General features: G+C 28.4%; 1 protein-coding gene and 1 long non-coding RNA gene across 2 annotated transcripts; one reads left to right on the top strand and one right to left on the bottom strand.

Moving 5' to 3' along the window:
- Positions 1-6538: 6538 nt before the first annotated feature.
- LOC107453888 (zinc finger protein 888-like) lies at positions 6539-8361 on the top strand. Its single transcript, XM_016070890.3, has one exon. The coding sequence runs from the start codon at positions 6577-6579 to the stop codon at positions 7918-7920; it is 1344 nt and encodes a 447-aa protein (XP_015926376.2). The 5' UTR covers positions 6539-6576; the 3' UTR covers positions 7921-8361.
- A 6983-nt stretch (positions 8362-15344) lies between these two features.
- LOC107453889 (uncharacterized) lies at positions 15345-22649 on the bottom strand. Its single transcript, XR_011638039.1, has 2 exons — positions 22458-22649; positions 15345-15757 (listed from the first exon to the last, which is right to left on the bottom strand). It is a non-coding gene; the product is annotated as an uncharacterized lncRNA (long non-coding RNA).

Raw genomic sequence — 22649 nt, 5'->3', positions numbered from 1 at the left:
TGTTTATTCCAAAATAACAAATTCTTATTGTGAATGTGTCAGATATTGTTTATTCTTTAGGATTTGTTGTTGTTGTTTTTAATTTACGTCGCACTAGAGCTGCACAATGGGCTATTGGCGACGGTCTGGGAAACATCCCGGAGGATGATCCGAAGACATGCCATCACAATTTTGATCCTCTGTGGTGGGGATGGCACCCCCGCTTCGGTAGCCCGACGACCTGTCCGCGAAGTCGAGCACTTTACGGTAGCACAGTTTAACGAGGACCAATACTTATTCTTTAGGAAAAACTAGATGTGGTGTGCGTGTAATATTTACCTCCTTTTTTTAAAAAGCCACTGACATAAAGTCAAAGAAACTGAAGTGGTGGGGTCACATTCAGCGGATGAACACTAACAGAGTTGTGAGAAAAATCTTTAATTCAATCCCTGGAGGCTCTAGACCATGGGTCGCCAAACTTTTTTGATCATCTACCCCTATATAGTTTTTCGAAATCTCCATTGACCCCCATAAAAGAATATTTTCTGTTAATTAAGATAAAACTCTATTAGATACTGTGTTTGTACATTTATTTTATGATTTTGAACATTTATTAAAGTAATAGTACATAGTGTAACAATAGTTTTATAAAAAATATATTAATGTTGAAATTTAAATACCCTCATATTTATTAAATAATAAGTAATTATAAATAAGAAGAAATAATAAGTAAGGTTACTACAAATTTATTGCTTCTTAATCAATAAGATGGGTGTGCCTGGTGTTTTTCTTTTTTTTTTTTGCGAGATTCGCTATATTGTCGGAACTCCACATTTAATTTATTTCTGTACTTAGTTAAGATTGAATTTACGTGACTGAAACCGGCTTCAACCATATAGGAACTTGGAAATGCTGGCATAAATGACTGAGCTATTTCGTACAGTTTTGCGTTTTTTTGCATTATATTTATATTTGTCCAAAATTTGCTTATTGTTAAATTTTTAAAAATCGTCTTTGCTTCAAGATCCGATAACAATTCAGCAAGCTCATCTTGCAGGTTGATGTCCACGTTTTCAATTTGAGAAGAAAATGCCACAATAAGCCAATCAGGGATGTCAATGTTTTCCAAATCAACAAAGCGCAGCTTAAAATCATCGCTCAATTTTTGAAGATGACCTGTACATATTTCCAAGTCTTCTTCTTTTATTTCTAATTGTTGCAGATTTAAAAAAATACTGATAATTCTTACGTAGCAAGAAGAATTACTTGGAAGCTTAACAGTATTGTTTCAGCTTCGATAATTGTTGCATCTTTTCCTTGCCGCTTTCCTTGGACATCATTAAATTTTCCAAATAAGTCAGCTAAATAAAAAATATGGTTCTTATTGCTTTTGTTCAACAACAAAACTATAGCAACGAAACGAAAATCGCAAAATTTTTGAAGATATAATTATTTTAATTTGATGTGTGTAGTTTAATTTAATTTCCAGTTAGTAGTAACCAGCAATAATGTTGTTGTATTGCTTTTTACTACTAACTGGAAATTAAATGAAACTTATTTTATACAAAATTTTTATAATTAAGAGCAGTTAAAGACACACATCAGATAAAAATAATAATATTTTTAAAAAAATTGTAATTTTCGTAAGAAAATACAAAGTGTGCTATAGTTTCGTCGCGGGCTGTACTAATCCATATTAATGCTTACCTTCTTTTCTACATCTACTGATAATTAAAATTGATACCTAAACTAAACGAATGGTTATATCGAGACAATAACTAATTATCCAAAACTGTAAAAGTTTTAATAATGACACTGCAAGTATTCAACACTGTTCACAGTTTGCAAAGATAGCTGAAACTGCGTATGATATTTGCGTTTGTAACGCCAATGCTCGTCACACGTGACATTTGAACAAGCGAACATACGTATATGACTTATAAACCAAAAGTGTAGAGTTCGTGCTATTGTGCGCTGGTACGTAAATACTTGTTTCACCCGAATAAATATAGTACTTTAATTAATTTATGTTCCATAATGAAACTGATATTAGGTCAGTTATAAAACAATTCACAAATTTTACATACTCAATTAGGTATGTGTGATTTGCGTAATAAGAACGGTTTTTTCTTTCACCCCCAATCGACACTTCCGATTCGGATCGACCCCCTCTTTTGTTAAATAGACCCCTGGGGGTCTATATAGACCACTTTGGCGACCTCTGCTCTAGACCATTGGGGAAACCAAGGAAAAGATTTTTTAAAGATGCTGAGAAGGATGCGGAAAAATTAAAAATTGAGAACTAGAAGTGTAAAGCCCAGAACTGTGAAGTATGAAGAACTATCCTGAGGGCGGCTGGAGTTCTCCAGGGATTGTTATGAGTAGAGTAGTAATAAAACAAAAATATTGCGAAATCAATAGTGTAGGTTGGTATATGATTCTCTTTTTACTATAATCAATGGCTTCTCTATAGCTATTCATACATCCAATCCTACATGATATGAATCCCTTGTAATATTACTATGATCCATTGGTCTTTCAAAAAATATTTTGCACTATCAGATTCTTTTCTCTTAATATTCAACTGGTTATTATATGTTATTTGTAATTGTGAGTATAATGTGTGATTTGTAGTCATAATACAACATGAAATTTGATTATGATATCTTGAATGTTCTTCATAAGATTATAAAATTTTAAGATAGTTCTTAATTACTTGATTAAATATTTTATTGGCTTCAAAAATATGCAAATTGGAAATAACAATCGACATATTTCAAGCACACAAACGACCATTTTCAAGACTTGTGGGATGTAAATGAGAAGAAACAAAAGTGATTTAAAGAATAAAACGTTAAGTTGCCAACTGAAAGTGGAAAAATAAAGGTTCATAGTCTTTTATGCTAAACATTGAAAGACACTACATTTGTTTTAATCATTTTAGAAAATCCTTATTGTTTTTTGTCTTCTTCCACTTTTCTATTTTCAGTTATTTAAATATCATTTATTAAATTACTGGGAAATAATATTATTTAAACTAAATTACAAACATAAACTATTTTAAATATTAATTCAATACTTGTTTTTAATGAGATCCTTTCACTTGTGTTAGAAAAAATCTATTTCTTCAGAAGCAGTTTTTTCCACTGAAGAAACTTGTCACACCTGTAATAAATATACAAGTTGCAGGCCATCATTAAAATATAAGAAGATTTCAATTTTAGTTTACTATTTTTAAATATTGTACTCAATTGGATTCTACATTACAATATTTTGGTTAATTTAATTTTTTTCCGCTTAAGTTTGAAATAAAGAATTTGAATTCACTTCCAATTTTTTTTCTTTTAAGTTTGAATTAAAGAGCCTACTGTATTTCTGTGTTTGCAAAAGTATAAAAGAATTCGTAGAAGTATAAAAAAAATTGCTTTTCCAACACATGCATAAGTAAACAGGACATCTAACGTTTTATCATTCAATAGGCAATAAATAATCATGGAATTGGTTAATGAGTTCTTTTTTAGGACTTCTTTCTTAGGATTGGTTAATGACAGGAAGAAAAAATACTGAAATTAGCCAAGAGCTAACTTAATATGAAGCTAGCTTACTAGAAGAATACTCAATAAAATTGTACTGAAAAAAAAAATTTAAAATTATTAAAAAAAAACTATATTTAATAAATTAACAATGTGTTATTGCATAAAATTTATACATAAAATATATCTTCGATTTGCAATGCATAAATTCCTAAATTTGTGATAAAAACAACATTTCTAATTAAAAACAAATAGGTAAAAAAAATTGTAAGCAAATGTGCTAAAATTATTCATACATAACTTTTTAAAACATTCTGGTATATAATTGATGCATAAAACTTTTATTTTCTAATTATAACTTCCGTATAACTTAAAATACAATTTCAACAGCCAGTTATGCTAAAGAAATTGAGCTTCTACCTTCTATAAACATCATCACCCAGAAAAGAAAGATATAATTTAGAGATCCTTCTAAAACATGATAGATAAAGAAAAAACATGATACGAGAGGCATTTTTCAAAGATGATATCATCTGAAGAATGGCCTTCCAGCTCACAATTCCATGGATTACAGTGTATAATCTATTTTAGATTCAAGGTTCTACACAAAACCTAATAAAAGTTTGAACTTTCTAAAGCAAGCCTTTCGGGGAGAACGGGATAAATTTTAAGCAGAACACTGAAGGACAATTGCTGAAAATTTCAATAAGTGCTTGCGTCTGTAAATCACTGCAATAGACAGCCACTTAGAAGTAAATTAAATCTAAGTATTGGAAAAAATCTATTCTTATTATCCTTTGCTGTATTTTTTAAATTTATTTATTCACAGTAAAATTATATTAAAAATTACTGCACCCTAGAAAACAGATTTAAACAAATTTTTGGCAAAATGAATTTTATTTTAAATTCTGAAAAACAAAATGTATATGCAATACATTTTTGTTTCATAACAAGTCGTGCACATTATTAAAACAAAAAATTGACTTTTTGTTTTAAATAGTCCTGCCTTAGAATTATACTTGATATCCTGTCATAAGACAATTGTAAATGTTTTGCTATATTATCAAAATAAAGAAACAAATCTCGCTAGTTAAATGAATGGTCTTTTTAATGAAATACAATTTTGTTTGAACATAAATAAGTTACATAGCAAATTATGTATATACATGACTACAGAATGAAACAAAAAATGTTAACAGGATAATAAAAATTATTTTTATTTTTTTTGAGATATGGAAATAAATTGTTTTACAGGAACATGGAGATAAAAAGTTCTGGTCCAAACAAATATTGGTCTGTAGGAACATCTATAACATTCATTGCAATTGCGAGTACATTTTGCTTCAGAACGATCATGTTTACATAAGACTCCATTTGTAAGCATTTAATTTTCGCTTCATTGAGTAATTAATAGTCTTAGTATCTCTTTCTATTACAAAAAAAAAAAATAAATAAAATAAAAATTGCAATGTTTTATCACTTAAAAAAAAAAACTGGATTTTATTACATTTAGAACAATATTTTTAAATCCATTTGTGAAAAAAATACATTAGAAAATAACAAAGGAAGAGTAAAAAAAAATTTCTTTATCTTTAAACACACTGTAAATTGCAAATCAATTCAATTTAAATTGTCCTTTGCAAGAAGAAAAAATAGACTAAATTAAGAATCAAATGAGCAAGGTTTTTCCTTTAAAACTTTTACTTGAATAAAGCTTCTTTCTAGCATGAGTTACACAATGTCGATTTAATTTTGATCTATTTGTAAAAGATTTACTACACACACTGCATGAATAAGGTTTCTCTCCAGTATGAGTAAAATAGTGTTCTTTCAAATTAGTTTTCTGTGCAAATGTTTTATCACAAATAATGCATGAAAAAGGTTTCTCTCCAGTATGAACAATATAATGTCCTTTTAGATAAGTTTTAGAACTGAATGATTTATTGCATACACTGCATGAGTAAGGTTTCTCACCAGTATGAATAATACGGTGCATATTTAAATTATATCTCCTTGCAAAGGATTTATTACAGACACTGCATTCATAAGGTTTTTCTCCAGTATGAATAAGATAATGTCTTTTTAATTTAGATCTTTCTTTAAAAGATTTATTACACATAATGCATGTGTAAGGTTTCTCACCAGTATGAACAAGATAGTGCATTTTTAAATTAGTTTTGCAAGAGAATGTTTTATCACACATACAGCATGTATGTACTTTACGTCTAGTGTGAACAGGATAGCACATTTTTAAATGAGATGTCTATGAAACTGTTTTATCTTGCATACAGCATATGAGGCTTCTTTCCAATATGAACAGGAGAGTTTTTACTTTAATACCTTTTTTGTGTTAAAGCTTCATTACACACATTGCATAAAGTTTTCTTTTTAGTAAAAACATAATAGTTTCTTTCCAGCATAAAGAGGATTCGGTATCACTGTTTTCTGCGCACAATGAATGTCATCTTTGGTTAATTAAAATGGATAATATTTTATAACATCAATCTAATTACCACGCTAAGGGTAATTTTTATTGCATACACTCCGCATAACACTTAAGTACAAAGAATAATTTTCATCACTAGCACATCAGAAATAACACGTATTTTTTTTACAAAAAGGAATAATTTCGGTGAAATTATTTTTATTTGCAAATACGTGTATTCAAGGAACTTATGAGGCACAGTTGTTTTTTCAGCATGTCTTTTTAACAGTTAAAGCATCTTACATGATGCAAGAAATATATCCTTACAATCAAGAAAATCACATTAGAAAAATGCATTAATCAATTAAGAGGTTGTTTGTTGATAAATTATTGTTTGAATACGTTCAACTCAATGCTATTTGCTTACAGCTTTCTTGGGCGAGCAATAAGAGACTAGACAAAAGCTATAAGCTATTAGCATGGAGCTTGTCACACTCTTGCATCCTATCCCAGTCCCGCAGTGGATGAATTAAAGAGCCTACTGTATTTCTGTGTTTGCNACGTTCAACTCAATGCTATTTGCTTACAGCTTTCTTGGGCGAGCAATAAGAGACTAGACAAAAGCTATAAGCTATAAGCATGGAGCTTGTCACACTCTCGCATCCTATCCCTTGCCGTCAAGTCAGCTATCGTAGTCCGTGTTCAAATTACTGTAAAATATTCACAAAGAAATTGAGTTTTTTTAGACACTATCTTGTTCATTCTAAAAAAGTATTTACTCCATTCAATATGCTTAACATACAATCTACTCAAGCAGATAGTTTAAAGGAACACTCTATTGTTTCTACTGTAAAGAAACCTTATTCATGTAGTGCATGTGAAAAAACTTTCGCATGGAAACACGGCTTACTTAAACACTATCTTATTCATACTGGAGAAAAACCTTACACATGCAATATATGTGATAAATCTTTTAATGACAAATGTAAATTAAAAAGACATTCTCTTGTTCATACTGGTGAGAAACCTTATAGATGTAGTGTGTGTGATAGATTTTTTGCAACTAAAAATAATTTAAATGTACATCTCATTCTACATACTGGAGAGAAACCTTATTCATGTAGTGTATGTAGTATATCATTTGCACATAAATCTAATTTAAAATCGCACTATTTAACTCATACTGGAGAGAAACCTTATTTGTGCGATGTGTGTAATAAATCTTTTACACATAGATCTAAATTAAATAAACATTCACGTATTCATACTGGAGAAAAACCTTTCGCATGCAGTGTGTGTGATAAATCTTTTAAGGACAAATGTAAATTAAATAGACATTCTCTTGTTCATACTGGTGAGAAACCTTATAGATGCAGTGTGTGTGATAGATTTTTTGCAAATAAAAATAATTTAAATGTCCATCTCATTCTACATACTGGAGAGAAATCTTATTCATGCAATGTATGTAATAAATCATTTGCACAGAAATCTAATTTAAAAGAACACTATTTAACTCATACTGGAGAGAAACCTTATTTGTGCAGTGTGTGTAATAAATCTTTTACAAATAGATTTAAATTAAATAAACATTCACGTATTCATACTGGAGAAAAACCTTTTGCATGCAGTGTGTGTGATAAATCTTTTGATGAAAGATCTAAATTAAATAGACATTCTTTTGTTCATACTGGTGAGAAACCTTATAGATGCAGTGTGTGTGATAAATCTTTTGCGAGTAAAAGTAATTTGAATACGCACCTCACTATTCATACTGGGGAAAAACGTTATTCATGTAGTATATGTGATAAATTATTTTCTCAGAAGACTAATTTGAAAGATCACTATTTTACTCATACTGGAGAGAAACCTTTCTTGTGCACTGTGTGCAATAAATCCTTTGCAAATAGATCAATATTAAATAGGCATTGTATTGTTCATACTGGAGAGAAAACTTATTCAGGAAAAATTCATGAAAAAATATAATTAAAAGAGACATTCACTGTTAACAGTGAAATATATTTATCTAGTAGCTAACTAAAGCTGAAATTTTGAGCCCTATAAAATTCTTTGAAACTTTTATCAATACTTTAGAGTATGATATTTGATATATTCATTTAATTTATTTATAAGAAGTTGTAGAATTGTACATATAGAATCTATATGTAAAATTTTACATATAGACTAAATATTTTCTGAAACAGCGGAAATTTCATAGTGGTTGGAAGGTACTATGTAACATATCATAGTAACTTTTTATACTTTATTATATTTATATGAAGTATTGTGATAAATTTTTTATTATTCTTCGACTTTCTGCTTATTGATATGTATATCATATTACATATCAATGTAATATGATAAAGGTTCTGTACTGTAATTTTATTTGTTAACAATATATAAGGATATTATTATTATGATATATAATAGTTCACACTTGGAACAGTTTTCATCTTGTTCCAGTTTTAATATTAAGATTTATATGTGGTAACATTTAATCTCTTTTTTAATTTTTATTTATAATTTTTTTTTNACTTTTTATACTTTATTATATTTATATGAAGTATAGTGATATATTTTTTATTATTCTTCCACTTTCTGCTTATTGATATGTATATTATATTACATATCAATGTAATATGATAAAGGTTCTGTACTGTAATTTTATTTGTTAACAATATATAAGGATATTATTATTATGACATATAATAGTTCACACTTGGAACAGTTTTAATATAAATGTTAAGATTTATATGTGGTAACATTTAATCTCTTTTTTAATTTTTATTTATTCATTTTTTTTTTTTTTGTTGTTGTTGCTATTGGCATCAAGTTCAGTGCAAGCTTAGAAATTGAAAATTGTAAACTTGATAAATTTTTCGACAGCAATGGATAAATAATTATTATTTAAAGAAGAAAAATTGCAAAAAATTCTCAAAATTTAGATAACTTTTGAACAAATAGGAATTTTGAAAAAAAAAAAATTAGTTTTAAAATCTCACGCGATTACTTATTGAATTTATCAAAAACAAATTTTTGGTATTTATACTAATTGATTTTGCAAAATGAAACATGACAGAGCAGTAGTAGCTATCTATTATTATTACTCTAAATATTGATTTATAGCAAGTTAAAGTCAGTTAAGGACGTATCAAATAAGAGATGTGTAATGAAAAGCTTGATATTTTCAGAAAGGGGTTTAGGAAAAATAAGAATTATATCATCTTCTGTTACTACTAGCGTTGGGTTTTGATGTTAAAAACTAGTTTTTCACAAGACACATCTAAAACATGTTGAAAAGTGTCAAAAACCTGAGGCAAATTTCTTTCTTACCATTGGGGACATTTTATTAGACACTACTATCACGCACTATACTTGCATTATAAATAATGTATTTTATTAATCATGAATGAAAAATATATCCAAAATTATTGAAATTTTTTTTTAAGAAATTTTAATTCTCAATATTTGTTATTAATAATTAAATGTTCATGAATATTGCCAATAAATCATGATTATGAATTGATATATTCCTTGATAAGTAAACTAATTGTAATTTACAAAAAATATAAATTTCCGTTTAAGTGAGTTAATATTTTTTCAGTGAATAATTTTTAGGGTTTAAAATATTTAGTACAGTTCTTAAATAAATTTCCTAATTACATGTTACTTTAGCTCATTAAAACAGTTTTGGAACATCTACATTTAACTTCATGCCGGTCAGCATCACTCAAAAGAATGTTTTCAATCTTAAGTCTTATTTATTCAAAACTAAAAAATAAGCTTGGAATATAGGGGGCTTTGATTTGAAACTATTTTTCCATAATTGCACGCTTCAGAGAAAGGAGTAGTTAATATTGGAATAAAAAATTGATTCTACACATAATGAATAAGATGATTCTTTTTGTATTTTTATTTTCAATAATTAAACAAATTAACAGATTAGATATAAATTGCAATTTTATAAATTTTTTTTTCTACTTATTTAATATTTTCCACACTAAAGTTTGGATTTTTGACATTAATTGTTAGAACAAAGAGAGGGTTGAAAGTCAAAATGACTCCAGAACATAATTGATTGATAACTTTATATGTACTTTTATTCTAAAATCCTCCTATATTTAGTAGCTAATAATTATTTTTTACACTAAAATTTTTGGTTTTTGAGAATTGTCAAAAAGGGGTTTGTGACATCACAGATAAAACCGTCAATTGTCAAAAACTCAATAACAATGGTTGGTCAACATTAGTTGGATATAAAGTATATTTTTATTGCCATTGCATAACATAAATTTAATTCACAATGGAACTCAAAAAATTTATTCGTAGTCATAATTCTTTAAAAAAAAAAAGATAAATTATAAAATTATTTTTAAATCTAAATACACAGTAAAATTCTTGTGTAATTTTTATGAACACGGGTATGAGATATTCTGTTTAAAATGTCTTTTTTGCCCAATATTTATGAACTTGAAATTTTGTTCTAGTTACACAAAACTAGTTTAGTGTAACTTTTGCAAATAAAATTAATAAAATGAATATTTGTATACCTGATCATTTTAAAACAAATTTTATATGTACTTTCATGAAATATTTGTAAACTTTTGTTTTCTGAACTTTTATTCTGCATTTTAAACTTTTAAAGTTGAATTGTTAAAAAAGAATATTTTCTATCTATTAATTGTATAATTCTATTCGATAGCTAGAATAATGCTTATAATAAAGTTTCTCTAAATTATCTTGAATCGGTTTATTTTTTCCTGATCATTTTGAATTTGCATGGTTTTAGGTGAACCAACTTTCTCCGTAATCTAAGTTTTACAAAAGATCATAACTTCCTTACAAATCATATAAATTTAAGGAGGATGTCTGACCTAAAAATTCTAACGAATGTTTTATTTTTTATTGAATATTTTGATACTTTATGCTATGGAGTATATGTTGGCCGAAACCGTTATTCGGATCAACTGTTGAGGGGTCACAGATAGAATAGGAGACAATCAGGCCCGCATACGAAGGCTTGCCTAATGACAATTCATTGGAAAGATATGTTGGCGCTAACAGTCAAAACAATAACGAATTGCTAATTTGGAGGTTTTCTCCAAAACACATATACTCTGGTAAAGATTTGGTCAAAATTGTCAATTATTTGTTCGAGTTTAACAAACAGCTCGCCTACCTCCAGCAAAGGTGTCAGATTTGTGGCACAGGAAGAAGCAGTGCATGCAAACAAAATGTATGAGTCCAAGGAAGGTGTGATGTATGGTCAATGCATCACCAATTGATGGTAGGTTTCAAAAAACCGAAGAGAAATGCTATAAAATCTTCTAACATGATTACCTAAAAATCATGATTTTTTTTTGTTAGACGTCTGGATTGGTGAAAAACGACTGGATTTTTTTGATGTTGATTTGGAAATTCGTAAAGAATTGATGTGGCTATGGTCGGAACAAACAAAAATCAAATATTTTCCAAAATTTCAGTTATTTTAAACCTGTTTAGATGGTAGATTTTTGTTAACTTCTGTGAAATTTTTTTATTTTAGATTCTGTTGGTTTAAACATGCCTGCCAACTTTTTTTTATAAATGTTTAAATGCCAAAATTAGACTTTTGTTACCTTTTTTTTCTTCAAAAGGCCGTCATTTTGTGAAAAAAATTACATTTGCTTTTAATTATAGCTGCACTTGTTGCAGAATGATATATAGATTCAGTAGAGAATGGGTGCATTGAATAAAGACACCATATTTGATAAACAAATTTAATATTAATAAAACAACATGATGGTACGGTATTTTTAGAGTTTTCTGATACTCCATCCATTCCCTGCCACACAAGTGATTACAACACCCACTGCTTGTCAAGCAGAAATTCATATCAGCACTCGCATATAAATGGTAATTTTTGAACTGCTTCAGATTATACAGTATGGAGATCGAGCTATGCCCGTCTATCAGTCTGCCAGCACTGCTTTCTTTGCCTTAATTTTTATATGTTAATTTATAATTATTTCAGGTTAGGAAACCCATTTGGACTTCAACCAAGCAACAAATATTAAATTAAAACACTTTATAATTACAATCTAGTTTCAATAATACCATCATTTAAAAGTCATTTGATAAATAATATGGTGCATGGAGTTTTAAAAAAGTGCTTATTTCTGTTTTTTTAAAGCCCTTAAAGGTGCTTTTTTCATAGTGTGTTTTTAAAAAGTGCTTAATTTTACCTTTTTGAAATTGAGATTTTTTTCTTTACCATGTCGATTTTCGCTACTTATTATGCAAAAGTGTGCCTTTCACATTGTTCTATTTACCTTTTTAATTCATTTGACCACAATCTATTTCAGCGTACTGTCGGTCCGTAGCGTATGAAAGTGCTAATCGTTTTACATGTGTGTCTACTAAGCTGGGTTCAGTGAGATTATTGCACTCTCATGTTCATCTTTTCTGCATTTTGCAAGATATTCTCTCCCCCCCCCCTCGTGATATTGAACAGATCTCTTGATCACATTTTAACGGCTAATATAATCAAGAAAAGAGTTATTTGTCAAAAACTAATTATTTTATCATGATCGTGTAAAGTTTTTGAAAACTATTTTGCATTTTGTTAATGTATATAGTGCTTTAAAATATTTTTTGAGCGTTTAAAAAGCACTCATTTTTTGGTGAAAGATTTGGCTGTGTACCCTGAATAAGTAAAAATAAAAAAAGGAAAAGAAAAAAATAATGAATTTTTTTCTAAAACTGAAACAACTGTAGTTGTAATGTTTAACATAAAGGAGTATGGTAAAACTTAATTTTATAATCATACAGAGAACTTTTGAAATATCGTAAGCAAATTATATACAGTAGTATCCACTAGGCCTGGGCAATATACCGCAATACCGTCATTTACCGGTATTTCTTTGATACCGCGGTAATGATATTCGGAAGTATATTCTTCGGCAATACCGAGTTATTGAACTTCGGTATGCCTGCACCTCTCGGTACTCACCGCTAGCCAATATCTTCGGCCGACCGGCGGCGAGGAAGTGGCGGTATGGTATGGTATCTAGGAGGTATTGGTATGGCACGTGATTGATTTAGGGGTGAAGAACTCAAAGGCTTGCGCGTAATATTTACGGTACCTCCTCTCGGCAGCTAGAAATTTCTCCTACAATATATTGTGGTATCATTTGACTTTAAAGCGCATGCGTCATATCCGTGGTATTGGCGATATCGGATTTCAAACACCCGCGCGTTATATCAACCCTCCATGGTATACTTAGTTACTGATTTTGGTTTCATTTTGAGAATAGCGTGCTTCTGATTTTAAAAATATCCGAGATTGTCGGATCTCCTTGTGATGTTTATAATTGTGTTGATATTTATAATTGTTGATGTTTATAATTGTGTTGATGTTTATAACTGTTTTGATGTTTATAATTGTGTTGATGTTTATATTAGTAATTGATGTTTATATTAATAAAATTTTTCTGTTTTAAAATAATGATGCTTTATAATTAGTTGATTCCATGGGATAATTATGCTGCGAGCTAATATAGGATAAGTACCCCATTTTTTTTAAATGATGCTCTTTAAACACATTAATTTTTAATTGCAAAATAGTCTTAGCATTTATAATATACATAACAATTTAATTACCGCGGTATATCATAATATCGTGATATGAAGCTCACAATATACCACAATATCGAAATTCTGACATTGCCCAGCCCTAGTATCCACATCATGTGATCACTTTGGGGGACACAATGGTTTTCATAACATTAATAGATTGATAACAATAAACAAATCACAAAATCAGATAAATTTACCAATTTAAGCCAATTGCTGAATTTGCAAATGAAATGAAAAAAAATCTATGAATATTGTATCTTTTCCTTAAAATATAAAAATTATACATAATTAAAAAAATCATCATTAGTTGATTGTCTATAATTTTTCCTATGAACCTCATTAAATTGTTCTTAATGTTTTTTTTTTAAAGTCATCGGAGCGCTTTCTCTTCTTAAGACATCGCAATGAAAGAGGGGTTAATTCTCAGAAATTTAAACAATAGTACAGGGAAAAAAAAACCAGGCTTCTTGTGAAAATGTAGTGAATATTTCTTTGGCAGTTAAGATGATTTTTGAAAAATAAATATAACTGATAACAATAAACTATGTAATAATTACAGAAAGCGATAATTTTAACATACAATTGAGTCGATAAAATTAGGACCTAGTGAATTTGATAACAATAAGAGATTGATAACATTAACCCTGATCTCAGTAAATGTTAGCTAGTACTGTATTATAATAACTACAAATCACACATTTTCACAATTACAAATATAATAGTAGCTTATTTTCATAACCAAATGCTGCTAAATATTAAAAAAAATAAATAAAATCAGGTGATGCAAAGTAATTTAAAAGACTGCTGACCAGTGGATGATAGTTACCCTAAATATGACAAGGTTTCTATCGGGGAAAAGAAATTTTGATACAATTACCTTAAATGTAAAATTTTAAGTATGTTTGATACTCACTCTTTCAGATAAAAAAAGATTAAATTTAAAATAACAATATTTTTTTTATTTCCAATGAACTGCACAATCGGTCTTGCCGATGAGCAGACCTAGTGCGTTCTCCAGAGGTGGTATCCACTCTTTCAGGACCACCACAATGGGTGAGATACCGTTGGTCATGTTAATTTGGACGTCTAGTTTCTGCCACACTAGATGGCAGCACCGAGACTCTATTTGGATGCTAAAGTGCACTAGGAATTTAATTTTGCCGGAAATGCCAAGAGCCAATAAGGCACTCCAGGGATCTTTTACATGCCGCATAATCATACGACATGGCCGCTGAGGATTTTCTGCATCCCGAAAATCCGGTGTCTGGGCCGGGGATCGAACCCGCAGACTTGGGCTCAGAAGGCCGATGACAAACCAACTGCGCCACACAGCCACATAAAATAACAATATTGTCTACCTGATTGGGTCATGTCCTAAATGTGACAAGGTGTAGAGCTGAGCAATTTAAACTGCTGTTCTTTAATCTGAATTAGTAGTGCAGAAAATCATGACAAATATTATATGAGGTAACAGCGGAAAAATTTGTGAGATTGCTTTGCAACAGCTTCTTTCAATTTTCCTGTGGTGCAATTTTTAAGCCAGGTTTTAGAATGTCTTTTAAATTCTAATAATAGTCCAGTATAACAATTTTTCATTTAAAAATTTAATTTCTACAGAATATCTGGCATTTATTTATTTCATATAAATTTTCAATAAAAATTGAACACAAAATTACCATCAGTAATATTTTGAAATGCACATTTGATTTAATTTAGATATTAAAAAAAGTAAAAAATTTTCATCTATTGATTTAATACTTAATAAGAAACTTGTACAAAAATCATGACATGACTGGATGGTGGATGTTTTATTGAACATAGAAAAAATTGAAATATTTAAATGCATGTATATCAAATTAAAATGACTGAATACAAATTAAAAATTTACTAGGCTATACAATAGTTAATGAGGCAATACAATAAATCTTGCATTATACAAAAATTTACCATAAAAATGTTATTTTAAGATGTTGTTACAGTTGGAGTAACTTTATGTATTTTATTTAAAGCTAAATCGGTCCATTTTTGTTCTTGTTCTCTCAATGTTTCTTGTGGATTTCCATTATCAGGTTCAGGATCTGGAAGTTCTGAAGCAGGGACGGCAATAGGTTCATCAGGTAACTTTTCTTCTCGCCATGTGCTGTCAACAATATCAATAAGTCTGCCATTGCGTGCAACATTGCTATCCATGTCTTAAGAGTGAGACCTAAAATATATTTATCATTAAAAATAATTTCTGATGAATAATACTAACTTAAGAATATACATCAGAAATTAAAGGGAAAGAAAATGAAAATTATTTATAGACTTAGCATTACAGGGTTCATACTCATATGAAGAGAAGTAAAATAAGGATTCTTTTTTTTCAACTATAAAATATATAGAAAGTAAATTTCATTAAACAAAACAAATTGAAGTTTAAACTTTGTAATTCAAACACTATACAATCAGAAGCATAACAAGGATTTTATTTTAAATTTTTAAAATAAATCCCACTTTCAATTTAATGGCATCTTTCGTATTGATTACAACCCAATGCTCTACATCCATAATTTTTAACTGGTAAGCATACTTTTTGAAAAGGAAATTATATTCCCTTATTTAAAACCGTTTTTTTTTTTAAACAAATAAAATTTTTATTTTCTTCTTGCCAAGTTTAAAACTCGTTTACAGAAGGTTTTCATGACAACCTGTTATTTTGATGATTAGTGAAATAAAAATAGTGGAAAAAATGCTATTTAATATTTATTGAAACACTTTAATGCTAATATTGGTATTATGCCAATTTAATGCTAATTATATAATTTAAGATAAATATTGAGATAAAGCTCGACTCTAATAAGCATCTAGATCTAATCCATGGTGCAAGGAAGACGAGGATTATGGGGATAAATACCCCTTAGAATTAAATTAACAGCCAATTAATAATAAAAAAGAAAGACAATGAAATAACAATTCAAAAATGAATAAAATGCAAACATTTTGCAGCATTAAAAAAAAAAAAGTGTTAGAGTATGGAATAGGATGCCTCGAGAATTGGGCACTGTAACTTGAAGCTTTTTACCATACATAAAATCTTTAATTTTCTTTCCATTTATTATTAGAAAATCTCATTTTTAAGTCATTTTTCTCAGTTTTCGGCCTGAACATAAAAGATTTTTAAAATAAAAGGGGCACAGTACTGCAAATCAGTGACCGTGTGGCAGAATTTTTTTCAGATATCTGCGACTACACTCTCTAGCAGTATTATCTTTCTGCAAGATACTTTTGATACTAACAAACATATATTTTACTAATTTAAAATAACAAATATGCTGTGTCAAAAATAAAAAATCTATTACTTTCTTAATTGAACATGTAATAATTTTTTATTCTATTATTATGGGTGATATTCTCGCATTTTGTTCAGGGGGAAACGCACACATTATTTACTTACGCATTTTGTTGTTATTGTTAATTTATGTCGCACTAGAGCTGCACAATGGGCTATTGGCGACGGTCTGGGAAACATTAAAACTTTTTTTNGAAGACATGCCATCACAATTTTGATCCTCTGCGGAGGGGATGGCACCCCCGCTTCGGTAGCCCGACGACCTGCGTGCGAAGTCGAGCACTTTACGGTAGCACAGTTTAACGAGGACCAATACCGCACACCCTCGGTCCCTACGTAGACTGATCCAAGTGGTCCCCCACCCGTACACTGACCGTGGCCAGTCCACTGCGGGACTACGCATTTTGTAATTACATATTTCGTATTTACACATTTGCATTACGCATTTTGTAACTAATCATCACAATAAAAAAAAAATTATTAAATGTCATGAAATCTGCAGTAGTAATTCTTAAAAAAAAGAAAGAAAAAAGATTGATGACGGAATTACGCAAATGGGACTCCTCAAACGAGTGTTTCGTTTTGAGATAAGGTTGTTGTAATAAATAATATTGTATAAAAATATAGGATTTTAAAAATATGGAGAAATCAATAGCAAATAACTTCTGAAAATTCTATAGAATTATTGCCTTAGAAAATAAATACTCAAATGCACGATTCGAATTTTCCATATTGTTTCAAATATATTGGGATGTTTAACAACCACATGAAAATCAATAACTGCTGAAAATTCAATCGAAACATTACATCGATTTACGATACTATCGGTGTAAATTGCGCATCAATCAAAACAGTAATTATCTAAATGCATGATTCAAATATTACAAGTAAATTTTGGTAAAAAAGAAAGTTTTAATCTTGACATATTAATTAGTTGTAGTATATCACCAATTATGAACTCCAAGAAAATGATAGCAAAAGAGTACAGTTTTGCCAATTTTTAAAAAAATACAACAGGCTTTAAAAAAAATAGAAAAGTATGAGACTCATAAATTAATCTGAAGTTGAAACAATTAAATGCAATTCTAAATGAAGTTAAATTTAAAAAATACAAAATATGTTCAAGATAAAGCTTAGTAAAATTTTTTAATTATCGTTCGAATTATCCTCTTCTTTTTCTATATTTATCATTCAATAATAATAAGTATTTAAAAGTAGTTTATTAGGTATTTTGCCAGCGCAGGCAATAAAATGGCAACTGGGCACAAGTAAATTCAAATGGTTTTTCTCAACTATTTTTTAGGTGAGGCTATTTTTTTAGTAAATCAATAAAATAGCTGAATTTACTTCTGCAGGCGTAATTTATAGGCACAGTTTATTATTTAAAAGGTTTTCTATTTTAATTGTTGTTAATTCAAAATAAACCTTTAGAAAATTTATTGATACATTAAATTATCAATCTTAAAATTTTACTGGAAAAATAGAAAAATTTTACTGGTTGAGCCATTGAATCTGACAGTTGGAGTATGGGTCCTTGAAATTTCTAGCTGACAGTAGTGAAAGAAAATAATCTTTCAGTGATTCTGCTACAATTTTGAAGCTACGGATCTTTAGGACACAGGACTTCGATATTTCTGGGTCTCTTTTTACTAAAAGCGGGTTCCTATTAAAAATTAGAATTCTCTACCTCTTTATTCATCTATTAATATTCACATTCATAATTCTTTTTATCTATTAATAGACAAAATAAAGAATTTATAAAAAATAAGAGTTATATATGAACAATAAAGTCTTTTAAAACTGATCAAACATGTACCTCAAGGAAAAGCAACAATGTAATTTCATACCCAGAATTCTAATTTTCTCATTCAGCTTTGAAAAAAAAAAGAAAGATAGAAATTTATGCATGCATAAAGTTTGGTTGAAATTTTGTCTTTTTCCTCTATGCTGGAGAATTACATGTGCCAGGCCATAACTTATTTTTGATATCTCTGTTTCAATTTTTTGGTGCATTTTACATACTCTACTAGCATGTAACTGGAATCACTAATCTATACACTAACATAAACTTTTGAATCATTAATTCAAGTTTTAATTTTTCTCTAAAGAATCAGATTGCATTTTATCCAAATAATTAACATTTTCTAGAATTAGTAATAAAAAAAATTTTGCACCTCCTGTGGCAGAATTTTTTTGGGCTTTTTGAGACAAACCTCTCTGGCACTAGTAATATCTCTCTGCAAGACATACTTTTAATAAAAACAAATTTACATGTTACTAATTAAATTAAAATAATATAAACAATGTGTTCACAAAAAAAAAAACTCTACTTGGACAAAATAAAATTGTAGGTAGCTATATATTTTTTTAAAATGAATATGTAATATTTTTTTAATTCTAATATCATGGGTGATATTCTCACATTTTGTAAGAAGAAAAAAGACTAATTATTTTCTTTTTCACCATTTCGTAAGTCACATAATTAACACATAATTAAACGGTCACATAATTAAAAATCATGAAACCCGAAGCAGTTACTATCGAAAAAAAGATCGGCGGCGAAATCAAGCAAATTGGATTCTTTGGTACTAAATGTGCGTTTCTTTTCGAGATTTGGTTGTTGTAATATGTAATATATTAAAAACTTTGTGAAAATAAATACCCTCTCCTCCCCTGAAAAAAAAAAACAAGTGATAGATAGAATCATTGCTTTAAAAATTAAATATTCATAAGCGCGATTTGAATTTTCCACATTATCTAAAATATATCTGGATATTTAAAACCAAATGTGAAAATCAATACGAATAACTGCCGAAAATAAAATCGAAACATTACATGGAGTTTCGATAGTATTGGTATAAAGTGAGCACATCAATAAATAATTATTTAAATGCTCAATTTAAATTTTAGGTGTAGAAATAATATTAACTGAGAAATAACTGGAATTTTAAAAACCCTGTGGAATTCGGTAGCACTAGCAATAAAATATGTTATAAAAAAAATAAAAAAACGAAATCGTTACATTAAAAGTAAATAATTGATTTGAGTTTTGCGTATAAACTGGAGCTCTGTGAAAAAAACATTTTATTGTGGGTGAAAATTAATATTCATGTAAAATAAATTATCAAATTTTAAATTTATTTTAATAGAGAATATAAAAACATACAAAAGCTCAATGGAGTAACATAGTTAATTATCAATAGTAAATTACTAACAACTCTTTTCTTTTTATCTCTGAGAATGTTGAGAAACTTGTGACAATCTCCATGAATTTACAAAAGTTTTCTTATTACCTACAGCATTTATTATTAATAACTGAATTAACTTCCTTTTGTGATTGTAATGATGGTAATTTGCGATTGAAATTTCTACCAGTTTCCGACTAGCTAGAAAATTCAAATATTTTCTGAAACTCTGTGCTAAGTGAAAATACAAGTAGATTCCTGATCACAACAAGAGTTTATTACCAATTAAAGGAAAATTGCATGTAACGCTAATGGATATTTTGATCACTTTCTAAGTAGCCGAAGAGTTCCAAATTCAACCATTATTCTAATTGATAAAATAAGCTAAAATTGTTTCCGGAATATTGTAAGCTAAGTTTATCATCATTTTATCACTTAAGAAATTTTTCGATAAACAAAACTTTTTTGCTTTATATATAGAAGTTATTAGTAATTGAAATTTTGACTCTTTTAAAACATAAACAGATCCAAAACTGCAAAAAAAAAAAAAAACATTTTTTAGGTAGACTAAAAAGAAAATAATAATTATATTTTTGTCACACCTAAAACGAAAAATGTTCGTGCATCACTTTCTAGAACCGGAGAGGAAGATGAATTTAAGTTGCTGATAAGATCAATCCCTCTTCTGTCTTCAGAAAGCGGTGCATTCGACATTTTTGATTATATGAGTGATAAAATCCAATTATTTCACTCTTTTTTTCATTGACTTGAAAAACCTAGCATTTATAATTTTATTTTACATCATTTTATTTGTTACAACCAAGTAAAAATATTATTTATATTTAATATTTTGAACATACAGAAAAAGTTTTGAATTAATAATAAATTAACTATGAACCATTATATGTTACTTCAGTTTGATTTCTCTTCTGTGAAAATTAACAACAGAAAGTAAGTTTTGTATATAAGTGATATACTGATAGAGCAGTTAATTTATAGCATACAATATGCTTGAATTCTAATTTTATTGTAAATTCACAAATAGGCAGAGTAGGAGATTAACGGAAAAAAATCTAGCAGTTTCATTTATTTATATTTTATTTACATAATCTGTTGGCTTGAACAAAACGTTTGTTGTTTGCCTGCTGGTTTAACCACAGCTCGGGGAGGGTTTAAACAAAAATATTTTAAAATGATTTCAATAAAAAGACTACCTACATGCAAACGAGAGGAAATTTAATTAAAAAAATTGTCTTTCCTCATTCTAATAAAAGATTTTAAATCAGTTAAATTTAAAAAAACAACTGTTACCAATCAATTGCATTGATACAGACCAATTTTTAAATTAATAGCTATAATAACTTAACCATTTTTTGCCTTTAGGACTTTTGATGTGCATAAATAATCTAATATTAATTTGAGAAGTTTCATATTATTTTCAATTATGGTTTTAAAGAAGGATAAATTTTTTTTAAATACATTATGCTAATGCATCAATATAATATGTTTTAAATATTTTAATAAAACTGTTTATTAATTTTAATTTTCACAATGTAGTTCACTATTCAATATTACCAACTATTTTTTTTCTCTTTTCCCCATATTTTTCAAAGAAAACATAGTAACACAAAAAGCATCACTATTAAAGTAATTTAAAAAGTTATTAAATAAATTACATTAAATTAAGAAAAGGAGAAATTATACTAGTTAAACTAGCTAACTTTTTCAATTTAGACCAAACTGGTTTTAAATTTATTCGAAATATTGTTTTAATGCAAATTTTAATTTTAAAAATAATACAAAATTGTGGTTACCCAGTACCATCCATATTTCGAAGGACAGAATTCCGTATATGTCGAAAAAAATATGTTTATTCTGAGAAAGTACTTTTTTGTGTGTGATTTAATAACTTAATATTGTCAACATTAATTAACATATTTAAGGAACAGCCTTAACTGGTTTGAAATCTTTTTTTCAAATATTAAAAAAAAATTGCGCCCCAAACTACAGCACTGGATATGAAGAGGTATAAAATATTAGGAATCAACTTAAATGAATTTATTCTTTTAACTTTATAAACGTAGATCGCTTTTCTATAAATTATTAAAAAAAAAAACAGAGACGAAAATTAAAAAGTCACTTACGTTCTATATAACGAAAATAAATTTTAACTTAAATGAAGGGATAGTCATAAAATTTAAAGTATTTGAAAAATTCTTTGAAAATTTTGGTGCCTAAAATAATTCTTTGTTGCTTTGAAGCAATGACATGATAATGATTAATCGATGTAAACTGCATCGGGATTATCAAAACTTTAAATACACTTCAATTTCCTCTCTTTTCGTTCTTAAATGGAAAAAACGTATTGAACGGATCTACTTATTCATTACAGGAAAAGCTGGCTTCTTTTCTAATGACAAATTTTCCATTGAAATCTATCAAAAAATTTTCGACCTCTAGCTTAAAACAAATTGAAAATAAATATTTAAAATTGTTGTAAAGAACATAAAATTAAATTTTAATTCAAAATTAACAGCTTATAAATTTAATTTGCCAGAGATGTCATTTGTCAACATTCTCAT

The sequence above is a fragment of the Parasteatoda tepidariorum genome, chromosome 10 (assembly GCF_043381705.1).
Source record: "Parasteatoda tepidariorum isolate YZ-2023 chromosome 10, CAS_Ptep_4.0, whole genome shotgun sequence".
Classification (NCBI taxonomy): domain Eukaryota; kingdom Metazoa; phylum Arthropoda; class Arachnida; order Araneae; family Theridiidae; genus Parasteatoda; species Parasteatoda tepidariorum.
The sequence above is the reverse complement of the archived record's forward strand: the minus strand, read 5'-3'. Positions and strand labels throughout refer to the sequence as shown.

Coding starts and splice junctions, on each gene's coding strand:
- LOC107453888 (XM_016070890.3), top strand. CDS start 6,577: ATGGAGCTTGTCACACTCTCGCATCCTATCCCTTGCCGTCAAGTCAGC.